Consider the following 18,030-nt stretch of genomic DNA (forward strand, 5'->3'; position numbering starts at 1 on the left):
ACATATGTGTGAAAAGTGACAATTGTCATCTTTTTACACAAAGTCACATTTTATATGATACAGGTTGAAGATTTCATTAAAAATATGTAGGATGGATAGTAAACTGCCTCAGGAACATATACTACCTACTGCCCTGAGAGTAGAGGGTGGGTGGAAGGGATGTAGTGTAAATATGAGTGAACCTAGCATTAAAGTCCTTACTAGTCCTACCACTGGCCAACTGACCATTTTCGATGTTTTGGGTCTTTGAGGTTTCCCACACTCAATTTCTTATCTATGTCACTTTCTGAGCACTCAAATATTGGTGGATTGTTCTGTAAATTTACATATATGATTCTGAATATATTAAAATGTACTCTAGGTTTCTGATCATAAAATTTCGATGTTTTGATAGTATGGGCCCCTTATCAGTAGAAATAGCAAGCATATGCACTAGCTCAAACCTCTGGCTTATTGTGAGCTGATCTTGGTCATAAAACATAAGTATATATGCTATGCTAATTATATTTGAACAAGTTGTATCATAGATGTAGGGGTAAGATACTAAAAAACATCAGAAATGTCAAAAATGTAATTTTCTATGATTTTGTTCCTGTAGAAGGATCCTGTGTGTCTTCTATGCTGGATATATGATATATCTACTCCAAATATACACAGAAACAGACCCATCACCCTCCTTGAGGTCCGGTCCCACAGGAAAAAATTTCACAGGGGTAAACCACCAGGAGAGGGGGGCACACCATGCAACAGGGGATTATCCTATGGTCCTGGGCTCCTGATACATTGTTCCTATTGTTGAATAGATGCTGGGAATCATTTTTACAAGTCTGTTCACCTACAAATAATTAAATGGGAACATATTCTGTGTTTCTTGCATATGTGCTATATCTATTGATGTAGGACGCTTCAGGGGGTCAAATAAAGGTGTGAATCACTTCATATATACTCATAAACATGTTCTGAATGTCCTGGAACATCCCCCTATCAAAGGGGCAAAAGTGCGAAAATGTTCTGTACCCTACATCATTTTAAATGGGCCCTGGAGAGGGAGCTGACACACAAATAACTAAAAACATGTGGTTTATTATATCATATTATACATGTATATACAAAACTACTACTTAGATACAAAGGGGGACCTACTGTGGTGTAGTGGTGAAGCTGCAGTGAGGTGGGGAGGGTGTGGGAATAATTGATATTGTGGAGATTCCCAAAATGGGCAATGTTTTTGGTGTTGTGGGGTAATTCCCAGTGTGGGAATAATGTGGGAAGGTCAGGAGCAATCTATTTTTAAGTGATGTGGAGAAATTCCCACAGTAGGCCAAAAAAGCGGTAATTAGGGGTGTCCTGTTTTGGGGTATCAAGAGTAACATCAGTGATATATCACCAGCTGGTCATCAAATAGGGATCTGCAGGGATCCTCATCCTCATATATTACTTGCTTGTAAGTGATAATGACAATGATTGATGTATGGCAATTTTCATTGTGCTACAGTAAATAATGTATCATTATCACAAGTACAGGTGTCAGTAGTGGGATAACAGATGAAGATTGACTCACGATAAAACAGGTACTTGCAATGGAGTAGGCCTAAGAACTGCAAGCACTACTCGAGATTCCTTGATGGCGCTGCAAACCTTTAGTTTTTGGTTGCGACAAGCACCATAGTGCTGTTCTAAGGCCATGAATTGACCACGACTCGAGAGCTTGACATGGCTGTGAATACTGGACTTGATCCAGCATCCATGAGGACAACGTAGTTCCCAGACTTTCAAGTCATTGACTTGGACCTCAAGTTCGTTGTATTGATAAAGAATTAGAAAAGCTGCACCAGTAGCCTCCATTAAGAGGTGTTCCTTGGTGGTTGGGTCAAGAGTTGAAGTGAGATTGCTGGAGTCGGACTCAGATGAAGATTCTGAACTTAAAGCTGGAAGTAAACGGTGAGACTGCATGTAACGAGAGGGATGGACAATGGGTGTCGAACTTGAGGCGGATGGAGTTGGATCAACAGACAGATACTGATAAGCAGTGAAAAGTGTTGCACCAGGCCACTGAGATGGATTAAAGTCATTAAAGTCATGTGCTGCTGAGTGTGACGATCGTGACAGGACTTGACTGTTTTGGACCTTCGGACTTGGTCAAGGGCCTGGACAGGTCGGTCACTCGTTATCTGAGACCAAGTGTTAATCATATGTTTGCTACAAATAATCACAAGCTCCTACTTACAGATAGTATAAAGGATCGACGATTAGCTATTTGTAACATTGGCATTCTTGAATTTACTTGACTTGTATCTGGTTATTCTTGCACATCTTACTCATCTTGTTGTGCCATATCCGAAAGCATTTGCTTCTCGCATCTGTCACATATTTTTTAACCTCTAACAAGCTTAACTCTATACCTTGCCCTTTACTCGGAACACTGGTCTGATCCACCAGTCGTTCTACGTCTAGGCAACTTCTATCCATAACGACATGTCTATTACTACCACCACCGAATCTCGTATCCCTCGGTACCAGCTGCGCGACACACGTGCACGCAAAGGGACCACCGAGAAGACCATCAAAATGACAAGTAAAGGGGCTGCACCTCTATGCGTCAACAGTGAGTCTGCCCTCTCTTCATTAGTCTTGTCTCCAGGAGAATCACAGCCTCGAGCTGTATCTCCTGCGTATTCCGCCGGACAGCACGCGCGCTCATACAGTGACGTGCTTATGGCGCGTAATCCCCCGATGCCAGGTGCGCTCAGGGAGACCCCCACTTGTCCCTTAAACAAGACAGTGGAGACCACAAAGGAGAATCCGGGCGGAATGACTCCTGTAGATGCCACCACTTCTGTTAGTAGAGATAATGATGAAACAGAGAAGAACACTTACTCTGAGACTCCAGAAAGGAGTTGGTCCGTAAAGGGACCTGAGGACGATGGTGACGACCAGAGCGGAATCTGGACCACTGTCGATCATAAGCGCACTGCAGGCGCTAAGGGTGCGACCCAAAAGAAGGGTGAGCATCAGAATCTCACACAGGAACAAGAAGACCTGGTGAGAAAGGCTGAAGATAAGTTAACTCAGGCTGAGAAAAAGAGAATTAGGACTAGATGGAACATACCTAGTCGCCCTGCCTCTGATGGCAGCGAATCTGAGGAATCCCCAGGCGAGGGACCCTCCAAGAGAAAGGGTAAAGTACCTGACCCACGCAACTGGGGAGGGGCTGAACTTGAGGATGAGGACCTAGACATGGAAGCCCAGCGGGCTGCCCTGGACTCGTATCGTGCGGCCAAATACAAGGATACCCGCCATCTGAATAGGCGGGAGATCCCAGATGAAGCCATGGTCTCCAGAGTGGAGGCTGAGGCTGCAGTCAGGGCTGCAGAAGAACAAGTACAGAAATGATATGAGGCACGCCTCCAGGAGGTGAGAAACGAAAGGACTCACCATCTGCGAGGGATTGAAAGCAACCTAGAAACATTGCACATACCCCCAAAGAGGAAACAAAGGAAGACAAGGGCCACAGGCCGAGTTAAGGATCCCGTGAGGAACCTGGTCGACCATGCGCTGGAGAGGTCTTCAGACCCGAGAGAAAGGCGCCAAACACCCAAGGCCATGGACCCTGTGCGACAGGTAGCACCAAAAAGCTACATCGGACAAGCATTAGGCCGCTTGGACAAGCAAAATGGTAAAAGCAAAAAACATACCCGAAGACACGAAGACAGTGAGCCCAGTGACGAGTCCAGCAATTTCAGTTCGTCTGAGTCCTCCAGCGACTCGTCCAGCTCATTGTCAGCATCCAGCTCGTCAAACAACTCACGATGTCGACGAGCTAAAAGACATCAGGATCATGCAAAGAAAAAGAGCACATTAAAACCAATCCCACCAGTGAATTATGATGGCTCACCTGATTCGAGGGCCTTTCACCAATTCCTAACAGAAGGGACGGCCTATGTCAAAGATGGCAAGGTCAAACGAAAGAAGCGAGTATATATACTCGCGCATCATCTGAAAGGGAGAGCACGCGAGTTCTACATAAGAGAAGTCTCGGGGGACCCGTTTTACGGAGCTTTTCAATTACTGCTTTCCTGTCAATTTTAGGATGGAGCAGAGGGCGAAGCTAAACAAATGTTACCAAAATAATAAGTCTGTCCGCGAGTACATGTATGAACTCAGTGAGCTCTGGAATATGATTGGGGATGTGGAGGACCGGCAGCAGGTCTCCTGCTTCTGAACTGGGCTAAACCCCAGCATCCAGGCAGAGCTCTGGAAAAAGGAGTTGAACCCTGAATTGTCGCTGTTCAGAGAGGTCAGAAATGCGGCTGAGATAATAGAAATTGCCAACTCAGTGCTGATACACCAGAGAGACAAAGAGAAAGACAAACCTCCACCAAGTTCAGGAGGAACGAGTGGAGGTGGTAATAATGCCAATTGCCGGGAAGATGGGCGGCAGCAAAACAGGGATAAAGGGGGCCAAAACTTGCAAAAGGGCGATGGAGGTTCCCGACGGAGGCACCATGACAGAAGTCGTGCTGGGCCTACCGATAATGGACAGAGTAGAGGTCAGCAAAGGGACCATGGGCAAGGGAAGGACTCACAGACTGAGCGAAGGCCAGATCGTCTGAGCCAGGCCGAAAAGGAAAGACATGCGGCAGAGGGACTCTGCTACGTATGTCACCAACCTGGACATATTTCCAGGAATTGCCCGGACTGAACCATGGTCAGAAGGACTGGGGCAGGTAATGCTCCTCCTGGCGTGCAGAATTTTAGCATACAGGTAGACCTTAGCGAGGCGGACAGAGTAGCTCACCAGAATGAGAACATGACCTCTAATGGGGCTACAGATTTGTCGTGTGCCACGATGGATTTCTGGTGTGACGATTTTAACGATGGAGACAGCTTGGCATGGGTCAGTAATGAGGAGGAACCTGCGTTACCATTACCTCGCGGGCGCCAGCCAACCATCTTGTATGACGGGCCCGCTGGGGAGGAAGACTGGGCCTCCAGAGGCACGAAGGCCGATGCCATGGGAGAACTGTTGGCCATGTGAGCCAAATACTTGCTGGACGGAGGCTTCTACCTCTGGGACCGGGAGCCATGGCTGCCCATCAACCCAGAGAGGTTCTTCGTCTATAGCATATCTGCAAAAGAACACGTCATCATGGACAAAGAAGACAGAAGGGAGAATGAGGTAACAGTACTCACCTCCCAGTTGCTGAACCCGAAGTTCTGCCTAGCGAAGTGGTATTCGCAAAAGGTTAGCGAGCTCCGGGGAGTAGACCCCAATAAACAGAGAAAATGGGAGCATGGGGACCTTGGCCCAAAAAGGATGATGGAAACACCTCTAGCTGCCCTGAGTAGAGCAGCTATTGGTGCGAAGGGGCCATTATGACAACGATCCCATTCGTAACGTGCAGCATTCACAGCGATTCGAATGTGCAAGGATGAATGACGGGACGCACCTCATACGAGACTATGTCTGATTGTTTGTGGTGCAGGTGCCGTTGAACCTACTGTTGCACCCCAAATTCCAGTTAGCGTCCTGGTACAATAAAAGGCTGAGGGAGGCTCACGATGAACTCTGTGACGGACTGCTGCAGAACTCCCAGGAGTTCAACATGCTCAGGTTGTTGGACCAGGGACCGCTGACCGAACTCAAGTGCCAGTTGGACGATGTGGCGAGGAGTATATATTCCCAGCCCCCAGATGCTAAGTTCCTCTATGACGAGTCATATCTGTTTGCGTTAGAACTGAACGGACAGCAAATACCAGTGGGAACTTACCCAGCATTACAAAGAGGGGCGGCGGTAACCAAGGACTTCACACAAATGATACCAAAGCCTGTCATCGTCGTCGTAAACATTAACAGACGACTGGCTCGTGCACTAATAGACTCTGGGTCCTTATCTGACTTCATGTCAGTAACTTTGGCCAACCAGTTGAAGGTAACAAAGGTTGCACTCACCAGGCCACTGGTGGTACAGCTCGCGGTCCAAGGGTCGCGATCTAAAGTCAATTATGGCACTAAGGTAAACATGAAGTACCAGAATATTAGCAAGCAGCGCTACTTCGACGTGATTAACTTACAGAGCTATGATCTGGTGCTGGGAATGCCGTTCCTCTTCCAGCACCGGGTTATGGTGGGGTTGAACCTACCTCGAGTGACCATCGGGAGCGCATCTCCATTACCAATGAAGGGGGTCGAGGTCACGACTCTCGCGTCCCACGCGGCGACAGTGGAGATGGGTGATCTAGAGAAAATTCGGGAGGATTTGAAGCAGTTAGCAAAACCTTTGTGTGCAAAGGCAAGTGAAATGCACCTCCCGCCACTGAGAGCTATCAACCATATGATTCCTCTCATTGACGAGAAGAAAATCTACCCGTGGAGGCCCTCCAAGTGCCCTGAGCTGCTGAGACCCCAATGGGCCGAGAAACGCCAGTCCTACCTAGCCAGTGGAAGGTGGCAGGTTACTAGTGTGGGTAACACAGTACCTATGCTGTTTATAAGGAAACCAGGGTCTGATCATTTGAGGACGGTCGTAGACCTAGGAGAGCGGAATAAAAATACTTACAAACTGACTTCTCCCCTACCGGACATGGAGGGGATTTTGCGTCGTGTGGCGCACAAACCTTATCGTTCCCTAATGGACGGTCAGGACGCATACAAACAAATACGCATAATACCCGAACACGTACCAAGGATGGCGATGACGACGCTGGATGGTCACATGGTGAGCCATGTTCTGCAGCAAGGCGACTGCAACGCGCCTGCCATGTATCAAGCTGTAATGAATCAGCTGTTTGGTGAGTATATCGGGAGGTGGATGGATGTTTACCTCAATGATATTATCATCCTATTCGGACACGCTGGCGGATCACATCAACCACATAAAAATCGTGCTAAAAATATTAGAGCTGCAAGAAACTTTACCTTAGCGAGAAGAAGCTTAAGTTTTTGTGTGAAGAGGTAAAGATCCTTGGCAGGGTGGTCAACAGTAACGGGATCCTTATGGATCCAGAAAAAGTCGATCACGTCCTCAACTGGAAAACCCCTGCAAACCAAGACCAGTGCAGAGGGTTTATTGGCTCCGTGGGATATCTTGCGGATGACATATACAGTTAGAATACCTTTGGGCGTCCTGTCAGAGGTGACAGGAGACGCTGTGCCATTTAGATGGGATTTCGCGCAGCAGCGCGCATTTGAGGACGTTAAGCGATATGTGGCGGCGTGCGCCCCACACTGTCGCATGCCACTGGACTACGCGGAAGGTGCACCTCCCATCTACATCATGACGGATGCTAGCCTGGGAGGGATAGGCGGAGTTGTGTGCCAGGGGACGGACTGGAAATGCGCGAAGGTCGCTGCATTCTTCTCCACAAAGCTGAATCCTGCGCAGCGCAACTACGCCGTGCACGAGCAAGAAATGTTAGCCAGGGTAGAGACAATGTTGCGGCATAGGGACATACTGCAGGGGGCCAGGTTTACCTGGCTAACCAACCATAAAGGCCTCATTCATCTTTTAAATCAAAAGAATGTTAGTGGGCAGCAAGCACGATGGCTTGAGAAGATCGGGGAGTTCAATTTTGACATTAAGTACATACCTGGTGAGGAGAATCTCCTGCCAGACACTCTGTCGCGCATGTATTCCTTTGATGGACCCAGCGCTACACCAGGTGAATATACTGAACACGACGAGGATGATGGAGGGGAGGTACACACTGCTCCCCTGTCTTCATCCTCGATACCCCTGCTAGCGGAAGAGCCCACTGAGGGACCAACTTTGCGATGCAGCTCACGAGTCACCGCGAGACCGCCTGTGGTGCCAGCTTGGCTGCCTAAACACAGACGTCAGGAGAGACGGGGAGAGCCGGTCACCCAGGAGGTGGATGTACAGGGCGAACGATCAATACTGTGCGAATCTACCATGAAGGTAGACACACAGGGCGAACGACCAATACTGCGCAAATCTGCCGGGTTGGCATCAGAGGGGTTGTCGTACCAGAGGATGTGGCGGTCGGAGGCGCCCGCGGAGAGTGGGCGCCCGGAGATGTCCACGGAGTTCGCCAGGCGGATGAAAGACCATTTCATTCTACGGGGCCCTGGTGAATGAAAGGAGGGTGGGGAGGAAGGTGGTTCAACTCACCTCCCTGCTCAAACAACTCACACAGAGGGACGGTTCACGCCAGTAGCACAGTTGCCACGAATGGAACTGGACAACGAAACTCTGTCAGAAATCAGAGGTCAGTACTACAGGGACCCGTTCTTCCAAAAAGTGATGGACTCACCCAAACAGTTGTTAAATGACCGGACACTGTTGTGTATACCGGACATAAAGATCAATGGTCGAAGACTGCAGGAGAGTATAATTAGTCAAGCTGCACGTATTGTTGGCTCATTTGGGCGCACAAAAGACACTCACCTACTTAAGGGACTGTGTCTGGTGGAAAACAATTGTGCGAGATGTGCACATATTTTGTGAATCCTGCACAACATGCCAAACAAGTAAGTCCAGCAACCAACGACCATATGGGCTGCTGCAACCCTTACCTGTACCCTCCCAACCTTGGGAGGCGATGGGTATCGCCTTCCTGGGACCGCTACCCCTGTCCAAGGACAGGGACTGGTGAGTACGACTCAATAACAGTAATTATTGATCTATTTAGTGGGATGGTCCATCTAGTACCGAGTAGAATCACTTACATGGCTAAGGAGGTGGCCAAATTAGTCTTCACCGAGGTGTACAAACACCACGGCGTGCCCAAGTACATTAGTCAGCGATAAAGACGTGCTGTTCACCAGCGCGTTCTGGACCAATTTCAATAAGCTCATCGGCGCTAAGTTAAAAATGTCAAGTGCTTACCATCCTGAAACAGACAGGATCCACTGAGCGAGCCAATAGGACCGTAGTTCAAATGCTGAGAGCCTGTATTGCTCCAAATCAACGAGATTGGGTGCCCCGACTGCCAGCAATCGAGTTCGCTATTAACATCGATGAGTTCGGAATCCACGAAACACTCACCGTTTGAAACGAACACTGGGAGAACACCAAGAGCGATGGTATGGGATGACCCATCAGAATCTGAATACCCTGGGGTGAGAACTTATCTGCAGAAAATTAAGCATACCATTATGGAAGCCCACAATAGCATTATTAACGCTAGGGTGAAGCAGACGGTGGACGCGAATAAGAAGCGATGTCCGAGTCCGTTTGTGTATGGGGACTTGGTGTACATCTCCACGAAGAACTTGAACTTTCCTAAAGGGTTAGCTTGCAAATTACTACCAAAGTATGTTGGACCCTACCGAATAATTGAAGACTTCGGGAACAATTCCTATCAGTATCGACCTACCTACCAGGTTGAAACAAAGGGGGATACACAATGTATTTCACGCCTCTTACCTAAGGTTACACGTCCCGAATGACAATCGAAGGTTCCTGGGACGTTTGGATAATCAAGTTGCTGAGTTCGAAACTCAGGAACGGGAATGGGCCGTTGACCAGATCCTATCGCATAGGGGAAGCCGAGCTGACGCAATGTTTGAGGTACAGTGGAAGGTGGGAGACACCACATGGTTACCGTTCAATCAGGTTGACCACCTTGGTGCCCTGCGTGACTACCTCGACTGTCTTGGGTGTCGACGACATCTCTGACCTAGCGGATGGCAATAAGGTCTCAGTGAGTCCAAATGTATCAAGTGCTAATGCACATGTGTTTTTAGGTGCCATGGGCTTTGGCTGGCCTGACTGATATAAATTGACCCCCTCATTCGTATTCCCCATTGACATCTACCTCACAATCCTGCTTCGAACCTTCAACAATCCATGTCCATGAACTCACTTCCTACTCCCTTGTTTCGCACTCAGAACAATGGGATATTCGTCATGGCGGACCATTACCGCCCTGGCAGTCTCGCTTGCCCTTACCCTCGACCAACTGCGTCTGTACCTGCAGTACAACGCCGACCTGCGTAGTGGGACATCTCCCAACGCAATCATCACACCCATTGGTTACGACGACTTTGCCCTTGCCCTCAACACTAATGTTGGGGCAGGCATTCAGGTTGCTATAGTTCAGGAGGGAGACGAGGGAGTTCGTGTTACCGGACGTCCTCCTACCCTAGCTGAGCTCGTTGGACTTGATGCCACACGACGAGCAGCTCCCACTCCTCATGACCCTCGTGAAGAAGCTGGGGGGACCTGGTTGAGCGCTCATCATACTGATCTCATGGACCACACCCTGTGGGACAATTTGGAGCGGATCAGGAAACAACGTGTTTGGCACGACAAGAGCGTGGCCGAACGACAGGCCAAACGAAGGCGAAAGGAGGAAGATGAGGCGATGCGCCCTTTTGCGCCCTCCACCTCCTTAACTAATGCCCTCGCTGGCTCCTCCGGCCGGAACATGCCCCCTGAGCCATCCATTCCCCTTCCCCCTACCACTATCCCAGCTCCCGTTCCACCCGCGCCTCCTGCCAATGTCGAGGACGAGGAGATGAGCGATGGGAACACGGAAGCCCGCACTGAGGATGTTCACGCCCAGGGAAAGGGTAAAGGTCTTGGCCAGTATCCCGAAGAAGTGAGGCGTCGCTGGACGACGCCTGGTGGGGGGTATGTGACGATCAGTGACAGGACTTGACTGTTTTGGACCTTCGGACTTGGTCAAGGGCCTGGACAGGTCGGTCACTCGTTATCTGAGACCAAGTGTTAATCATATGTTTGCTACAAATAATCACAAGCTCCTACTTACAGATAGTATAAAGGATCGACGATTAGCTATTTGTAACATTGGCGTTCTTGAATTTACTTGACTTGTATCTGGTTATTCTTGCACGTCTTACTCATCTCGTTGTGCCATATCTGAAAGCATTTGCTTCTCGCATCTGTCACACTGAGGCACCAATCAAACTCAAGGCATCAAATGTAAAATTAAAACTGGACTCGGAGTCTGCTGGCATGATGTGTTAGCGCACGTTACGTGCACGTGACGAGCGCGACGCTTTAGAATACCAAACAGACATTATATATAGTGGTTCATGTTTGTTTTCCTTTTCCCTCAGTCTGTTACGCACACAACTGAGGGTACATTTCTTTATCTCTCTTCTCGATTACCTTCAGACTCTAATAATTTACCTACGATAGATCTAACTCTGTCTAGGTACATAGTAATCTCAGTCTGTTATGCACACGACTGAGGATCTAACTCTGTCTAGATTTAACATGATGTTGGTCATGATGGTATCAAAAGTGTGGTGTTCGTACCTTGCCAGCAGGAAGGTCTTAGAAGATCGAGGAATAGAATGTTCGAGAGCATGAAAGCTTACCCATCTGAAACCGTATGATTAGTATTTCCTATTTACACCTGATATTCGTTATCACAGGCTTCGTACGCTTTGACGTTATTTAGAGTCGTGTTATTGTACTTAGCCCTTAGAATTTCTCCCAATCACAACTAGGCTGGTATCTGGTTATTATTGCACGAGATCATATTCTACTCAACCTTGTGCCGTCATCTAAAGTCTAACAAACTTCTACCTGCCGTCACAAAAAGTCCTGGTATTGAATACAAGAAGGGAGTATCGTAGGTGAAGGAAGAGAAGAGAGATGTAAATGAGACGCGACGCGAGACGCGTTCATTATATACGAGTTGATCACTCGATCACCTTATAGTCCTTGCGTCATAGCTTATTTTGGAAACTCGTTGATTTTGCTTGCTGCAGCTATCAGACACGACCTCACATTACTGATCAGCATTATTTTGCTAATATATATATCTAGGACTATGCTAAGGACAATTTAGATACAATGTTCCCTTTACAAACTAAGCTTATATCAAGTTTCCGAAGCGCTATGCAAAGACTCAGTCAGAACTGCAAATTTCAACCAATTGGCTCCGATCAGGACCTCGGATACTGATTTGGGGGGGAGGTGCGAAAGGTGTGAGTGTTCGGATTTCGCCGAATGCACACCTCTTGTGCATGATGAACAAATGACACAGGAGCTTAGCGCTTAGCGCTCAAGCTTTGATCAGTCAACCCACCTTGTGAATCCCGCAACTCGCATGATTCCTGGGCCTCCTCCCTTCAATATTAATAGTGCAACTCAGTCACGTGAGTATCCTCTACGATGCCCTCGTCACATACTCATTGAAGTGATTCTCAGGTAACCATGAAGGGCTTACTGTACTACCCACTGGTGTTCTCGAGACTCTCAGACCAGTCTCTGCACACGGTTTGGCCCTTGTTGGGATTATTGGTGTGGTCGCTCTTGGAATTTGGGTTCTTTGGCTATTGATCTTTCGCACATGCAAACTCAAGGCAAACATCGCTTCCGATGGGACTTCTGAATCCACCCCTCTGCTAAATCCAGATCAGACACGAACTGGCCTTCAGGTAAGGAACTCGATGGTATTCCCGCTTACCTAGCGCCACTGGACTGATCGAAGAGGTGGAACAGAGGTATCGTTCTGCCACGCTAGACAATGACCCATTACTCTGTTCCATCTGTGCAAACCTGGACTTTTACAAGATCTTCCTTGATGGAATCCCAGAGATGGAGGACATCCCACTCGATTCGCTCCCATCCATCCTAAATAAATCTTACCAATGCAGTTTCTGTCGTCTCATAGCCTTTCATGTCCGCCGAACATGGATGTTGGCCAAATTTCCCATGGTCGATATCTCAGGGATTGAATGTAGGATGTTCACGAAACCTTGTGGTTGTCTTGCGGTGGCCTCTTATCCCCCATCGAAATTCCGTTGCTACCGCCTCTACATCACTATGGAGGGCCTGCAAGACATTTGGAAGAGATATCCAGCTTTCAGAGCAGCAGGTCCGCTAAATATTCACATCATGCAAGAAGACGCTTTCAAGTTCAGGAGACCGACCGATCTTCATTGTCGCAGGGTGAGAAACACCGTGGATATCAATTTGGTGAAGAAGTGGATCAAGCTGTGCCAGGAGAACCACGGAGAAGCATGTGAAAGTCTCTGGAGAATCGGTGGCAGCAGCGGCGCTGGCAGGAAGCTGCCGGATTTTGTGAGAGTGGTGGACGTGGTATCGATGGCTGTGATTCCTGCACCTCCTGGCTGCCGTTATGTCGCCCTCAGTTACATATGGGGAGGCATCGGCACAGAGTATTGGACAACGAAGGATAACATAGTGAAGCGCCGCACGCCTGGCGGGTTGAACGGGGCAAACTTTCCTGATACCATCACTGATTCGATCCTATTCGTTCGACAACTTGGTGAACGTTATTTATGGATCGATGCTCTATGCATCATCCAAGATGATCCGCAAGACAAGGTTGCTCAGATACACGACATGGATTTGGTCTACGGTCTGTCTTATTTTACAATAATTGCTGCTGGCGGTATGTCGGCTCGAGACCCACTCTCAGGGTGCCGTCCACAAACAAGGACGCGGCAGCATATCGAGGTCGTTCAAGGACTTCATCTTTATGCGGCTCCTCCAAGACTCAAGGAGGGTCTCGCTCTGTCCGCATGGAATACGCGTTGTTGGACCTATGCAAGAGAGCGCGCTCTCCCGCCGAAGGATATACTTCACCGGGCATCAAGTCCACTTTGAGTGCCGACTTGATGTCTTCTGCGAAGACATCATCGCCGAATGCAAGGTCGACTCCACCAGCTTTCTTAAATATACACGTGCAGAATATTTCCCTCAATCGTTGAATCCCTTTACGAGTTACATGTCGGCCGTTAAGCAATGTACACAACGCAATCTCACCGTGGAATCAGACATTGTCTATGCTCTCACTGGAGTGACAAACGCTCTGGCAAAAGCCTTTGGGATCGGCAACCCCTCCAGAGCCTTTCACTATGGAATGATGTTGACAGAATTGCATCATGCGCTTCTTTGGCATCACAGTCCATACACACCACGCGCTCGTCGTTCGCTTCCTGACGGAGACGGTGCACTTTGGCCTTCTTGGGCTTGGGCTGCATGGCGTGGCGCTGTTGACTACATGACGGAGCATCGATATTTGGAGACCCTTCCTGTTGATGCTTGGCTCGTGGACTATTTTGGGCACCCATCGGTGGTGGAAGGATTTGTCGATCCTTGGTATATCGTAGACCATGATGGCGATATAGTGCAGCTTGATGTTCACCGGGTTTCCCGGCGAGTCGTTTTGGTTTCAGAGACGGAGGAAGAGCGGGCCATATATTCTTCGCCACAAGGGATCTTAAACCCAACGGAGCTGACACTAGACATCCATCGACCGCTAGAACCAGGCACCCTCATTTTCCGCACGACTTCCAGCCGCTTTGACATTGTACGGCGACGTGGTGAAGAATCAACTGCATGTCACCACGGTCTCTTTGATATCCTCTCCACCGCATCCTCCCCTCCCATCTGGGTTGGCACTGTCGTTCTGCCATTGGACATTGCCCCGCCGACTTCTCTCGAGTTCATCGTCCTGTCCCGTACCGGTTTGCGCGGCGTGTACGACGAACAGAGTCTTGTGTGTTACCGTGAATGCTTGCTACATGTGATGGCGGTTGGTCAGAATGAGAGCTTGATGGAACGTCTTGGGTTGGGTGTCATTCACGAAGCCGCCTGGATCGCTTCAAGGGCGGAGGAGAAGGTGGTGTTTCTTCGATAACGGCGGACGGTGATAGAATACCTTCATTATAGTATATATAAAGGCAATCATCGCTATTTAATTGGATCTCTGTTGTTCCTTGGCATGTGAGTACTATTTCGGTCGGTTGACCGTTGTAACTGACGAGATGCAGAGAACTTGCAAAATCCATGTCTTTGATGTTGCAGGAATAGTCAATCCCAACACACTAGTCAGCAGATTCGAGACGAATACGGGGAGATTGAAAACGCACCCCTGATGAACGATAATCAAATTTTAATGCTCAAAACCTGGTTATTCTGATCAAGTCGACCTTGTTCTATGAGAAAATGATATTCTCCGGCTTAAGCATTCCAACATTGCGACGGCAGCCAAGTACTTCGATGGCCGCGGCTGTGGACAGTATCATTTCAGGGAACTGGAAGGTGTGGGCCGTGGCATCCACCACTGCAGGGTATCTATCAGAATGCCGTGACCAGGACGGATGAAGTCCATCCAAGGAGCGAATGCCAGTCGTTCGGCAAGGTGGATCATGCTTGTTACGACCGATAACATTCAGGATTGGGGCGCGCCTCGTGCTCGCACCTGCATATCTAGCATAGGTGAGGTCGCGTGGATCAGGCGACAAGCGGGAGAGACATACTTTGGCACACAACTCAAATGGTGATGTTTTGAATGAGCTCGTTCTTGAATCGTGGAGACTGATTTGTCTACATCATGACCTATGGTACGATATGACCAGTGGTTCCTGCAGTTCTAGATTTGAAGTTAGACGCGACAGCACATCCTCGCAAGTCGATGCATACTGCTGACAGAGTAAGAAAGGGGTATAATGAAATGAGCACATTCAGTAGTGAGTAATACAAGAATCTCAGTGCTAGAGAACTATGCGCGCCCAGCGCCCACGCTCGTCGAAGTCGACTGAAACCGCGCCAGCACCTCGCTGAGCGCTGCAAAATCGAACACCTTCACCTCCGTCGCAAGCGTCGTCGTCGTGGTCGCGAGCGACAGTGTAGCGTTGTTGGTCGAGGTAGCAGATTTCTTTTTGAGGGGGGGCTTACCGCCCTGCGTGCCTCCTGATATCCATGCTTGGACAAGGGGATTGTTGGGTGTCGGAGCGTAATTGCACGCTGCAAAAAGGTCTAGATGGCGGTAGAAATTGTCTGTTGGGTTGTACAGTGGAAGCGCTGGAATGATGGTTCGTAAACATGTGTGCTAGAACGCCGATGGAGGTTGACAACTCACCAGATTCAAGAAGTCCAAGTGCTTGACGTGGTGATACATGACGCGTGAACATGACTAGTCGATAGTCATATAGAAAATATTTGAAATGAAGAGCGAAAATTGACTTACAATACGCACAAACTATGATACAAGCTCTCAGCTCGACACGGCACTGAACAAGCACTTGACCTCCACTCGTAATGGCATCGCCAATAAATTTACAGGCCGTCGGAAGCTCAAGCAGCAAGGCTTCGCGGCCGTTATTTGGGATGTCAATAAAACAGTGATTGAACAAAGGAAGATCTGGCTTCGGAAGCTGGGCAGATGAGATGGAAAGCACATGCGTCATGCCCAAGTCCAATAGAAGTGATTCGGCAGCATCAGGATCTCTTGGGAAGTCGCTGGGAATTAAGAGGCGTCAGCATGCAGCTAAAGGAGACAATCGAGTGCCCGCACCTACTAAGGTATAATTGATCTGGTATCACGGGTACGGTGTCGGCGATCAGGTCGAGGTATTTAGAGACTTCTCGTTTTTGCCTGCGCTTCCAGGCGATGTATTCGCCGTTTGTGCGTGAGGGCTTGTAACGGCACTCGCTGAAAGTAATCAACTGCTTCATGAATCCATAATTAGGGTGGATCTCTGGTCGACCTGTGTAGCCGAACGATCATGAGTTCGATAAAATAGTTAAGAGGTCGAATCTTACGTTTTCGCACGTATTGTATTGCTGCATGAGCAGATAGTCGTTGGGTGGACATTACTTGACCAAGCGTGCAGCCAAAGTAAGCGTTCCATAACGAATGAAGAGAACAAAGGGACGTAAACTCACGGTAAGCACAGACAACGGTGGGGCTTCTTGAGACGCCCATGACGCAGTGCACTAGGACCTTTCCCCCTTGATCCAAAGCGGATTGAATGAAGTTGCATCCTTGAGGAAGATATATAAGGAGATCTTCGTACTCAGAGTCTTGCACGGGTATAGTGAGGTGGTTAGGGTCTGCAGATGAATATTCGGTGCAGACTGAAAGAACGTGCGTTATTCCAAATTTCTTGCGCAAATCGATCGATAAAGCGGCAGAGAGGCTGAAGTCTACGTCAGATAAGGTCAGAGTGAACAGCAGGCTACATACTTTCCAATGAAAACGTTGTCAGTAATGATCGGGTCTATCGAGATTGATACATCTGACCAGGTCATGCTCATGAGTGAGTGAAGAAACGGATAGAAGGAAAGGTGGAGCAGGCAGGCTCCAATATGCCAACGTTTATACCAGAGCCGGTCACCGGGGTTGAAGAAGCCCTGATCACAAGGTTCTGTTCATTTTGGGTTTCGGGAAAGCTCTTGGACTCATATCGGAGGTTGCCGATAAGCTCTCTTCCAATCAGCGTCGTACATATGAGTTACAGCGGTACGAGCTCATTTCACTCCTCGGACACACGCCACTATCGCACAAAACGCGGCATATAAAGAAGGGATAGCTTGAGTGCCAGTTCGAATACAGGTATCAGAACTGGAATCTGTCGAGCAACTGAAATTGGCTCTGAGTCGGATCTTGGTTGATAACGATATGATGCGCACTCTCTGGTCAGGCCCACGCCGCCCTACGCTCATCCATTGGTGTTATTCCCTCAAGGGAGCCGAGCACAAAGCGAATGATTGAGCCGCGTGCGTATCGGATTCGTGGTATCGTAGAAGGGCGGACCGTCGGAGTTCTCATTCTTCACGAAGACTTGCTTCCATGATTAATGATAGTCTCAATTGAGGTAGTAGAGCCCAACGGTGGACGTCAAAATTTGAGAACGAGTTCGAGGTTGGGATGCTAATGAGGTGTTCTGTAATCTGCGCGTGGGATTACGTCGAACCTAGGCCTCGTGAATGCGGTTAACAAGGCGTTTGTTATGCTCCAGGTGTAACTTTATGGATATCCCTACTGTACAGGATCTTCAGGATTTGGATGATTTGTGTGTGCAAAGTTGCGAATAAACACTGTTTCGTCTCTCGCAGCTGCAACAATATTACCATTCTACTTGTACAGAACATCGTTTCTAGGTAGTCTACATATGCCTGAATTTTTTCGAAGCAAGTTGAGTGTGATGTTCGAGCTCTGGAGATTTTGCATATTACCTGGAATGATTGTAATGGTGAACTTGAACCGACCGTCCCAGTTAACAGATAACAGGTGACAATCAGACAGTGAACGTTTGAACGGTCGTTGGTACAC

At 48.5% G+C, this 18,030-nt stretch overlaps 4 protein-coding genes across 4 annotated transcripts; 3 read left to right on the forward strand and 1 right to left on the reverse strand.

Annotated features, from left to right (window-relative positions):
- Positions 1 to 2,475: 2,475 nt before the first annotated feature.
- Positions 2,476 to 3,393, forward strand: EDB91DRAFT_1082633 (uncharacterized protein; the record flags this gene model as incomplete). Its single annotated transcript, XM_041315511.1, has 2 exons — positions 2,476 to 2,605; positions 2,630 to 3,393. 2 exons carry the CDS (start codon positions 2,476 to 2,478, stop codon positions 3,391 to 3,393), a joined length of 894 nt encoding a protein of 297 aa, XP_041176430.1.
- Positions 3,394 to 9,858: 6,465 nt separating this feature from the next.
- Positions 9,859 to 10,626, forward strand: EDB91DRAFT_1082635 (uncharacterized protein; the record flags this gene model as incomplete). The annotated part of the gene is made up of 1 exon (XM_041315512.1): positions 9,859 to 10,626. One exon carries the CDS (start codon positions 9,859 to 9,861, stop codon positions 10,624 to 10,626), a length of 768 nt encoding a protein of 255 aa, XP_041176431.1.
- Positions 10,627 to 11,965: 1,339 nt separating this feature from the next.
- EDB91DRAFT_1329336 (heterokaryon incompatibility protein-domain-containing protein) lies at positions 11,966 to 14,692 on the forward strand. Its single transcript, XM_041325318.1, has 6 exons — positions 11,966 to 12,097; positions 12,150 to 12,379; positions 12,444 to 12,819; positions 12,847 to 12,859; positions 12,893 to 13,483; positions 13,524 to 14,692. Exons 1-6 carry the CDS (start codon positions 12,049 to 12,051, stop codon positions 14,608 to 14,610), a joined length of 2,346 nt encoding a protein of 781 aa, XP_041176432.1. The 5' UTR covers positions 11,966 to 12,048; the 3' UTR covers positions 14,611 to 14,692.
- Positions 14,693 to 15,291: 599 nt separating this feature from the next.
- Positions 15,292 to 17,012, reverse strand: EDB91DRAFT_1288377 (protein-tyrosine phosphatase-like protein; the record flags this gene model as incomplete). The annotated part of the gene is made up of 6 exons (XM_041324820.1): positions 15,292 to 15,776; positions 15,835 to 15,888; positions 15,943 to 16,214; positions 16,270 to 16,462; positions 16,518 to 16,894; positions 16,942 to 17,012. 6 exons carry the CDS (start codon positions 17,010 to 17,012, stop codon positions 15,475 to 15,477), a joined length of 1,269 nt encoding a protein of 422 aa, XP_041176433.1. The 3' UTR covers positions 15,292 to 15,474.
- Positions 17,013 to 18,030: the final 1,018 nt, after the last annotated feature.

This window comes from Suillus paluster (assembly GCF_016628075.1).
Source record: "Suillus paluster strain FC165 chromosome Unknown EDB91scaffold_31, whole genome shotgun sequence".
Lineage (NCBI taxonomy): Eukaryota > Fungi > Basidiomycota > Agaricomycetes > Boletales > Suillaceae > Suillus > Suillus paluster.

Bases quoted from the DNA above. Each gene is read 5' to 3' on its own strand.
- EDB91DRAFT_1329336 (XM_041325318.1), top strand. From the start codon at position 12,049: ATGATTCCTGGGCCTCCTCCCTTCAATATTAATAGTGCAACTCAGTCA. The intron at 12,098-12,149 runs GTGAGTATCCTC...AGTGATTCTCAG, and splicing joins TAATAGTGCAACTCAGTCAC to GTAACCATGAAGGGCTTACT. The intron at 13,484-13,523 runs GTCCGCATGGAA...TATGCAAGAGAG, and splicing joins CTCAAGGAGGGTCTCGCTCT to CGCGCTCTCCCGCCGAAGGA.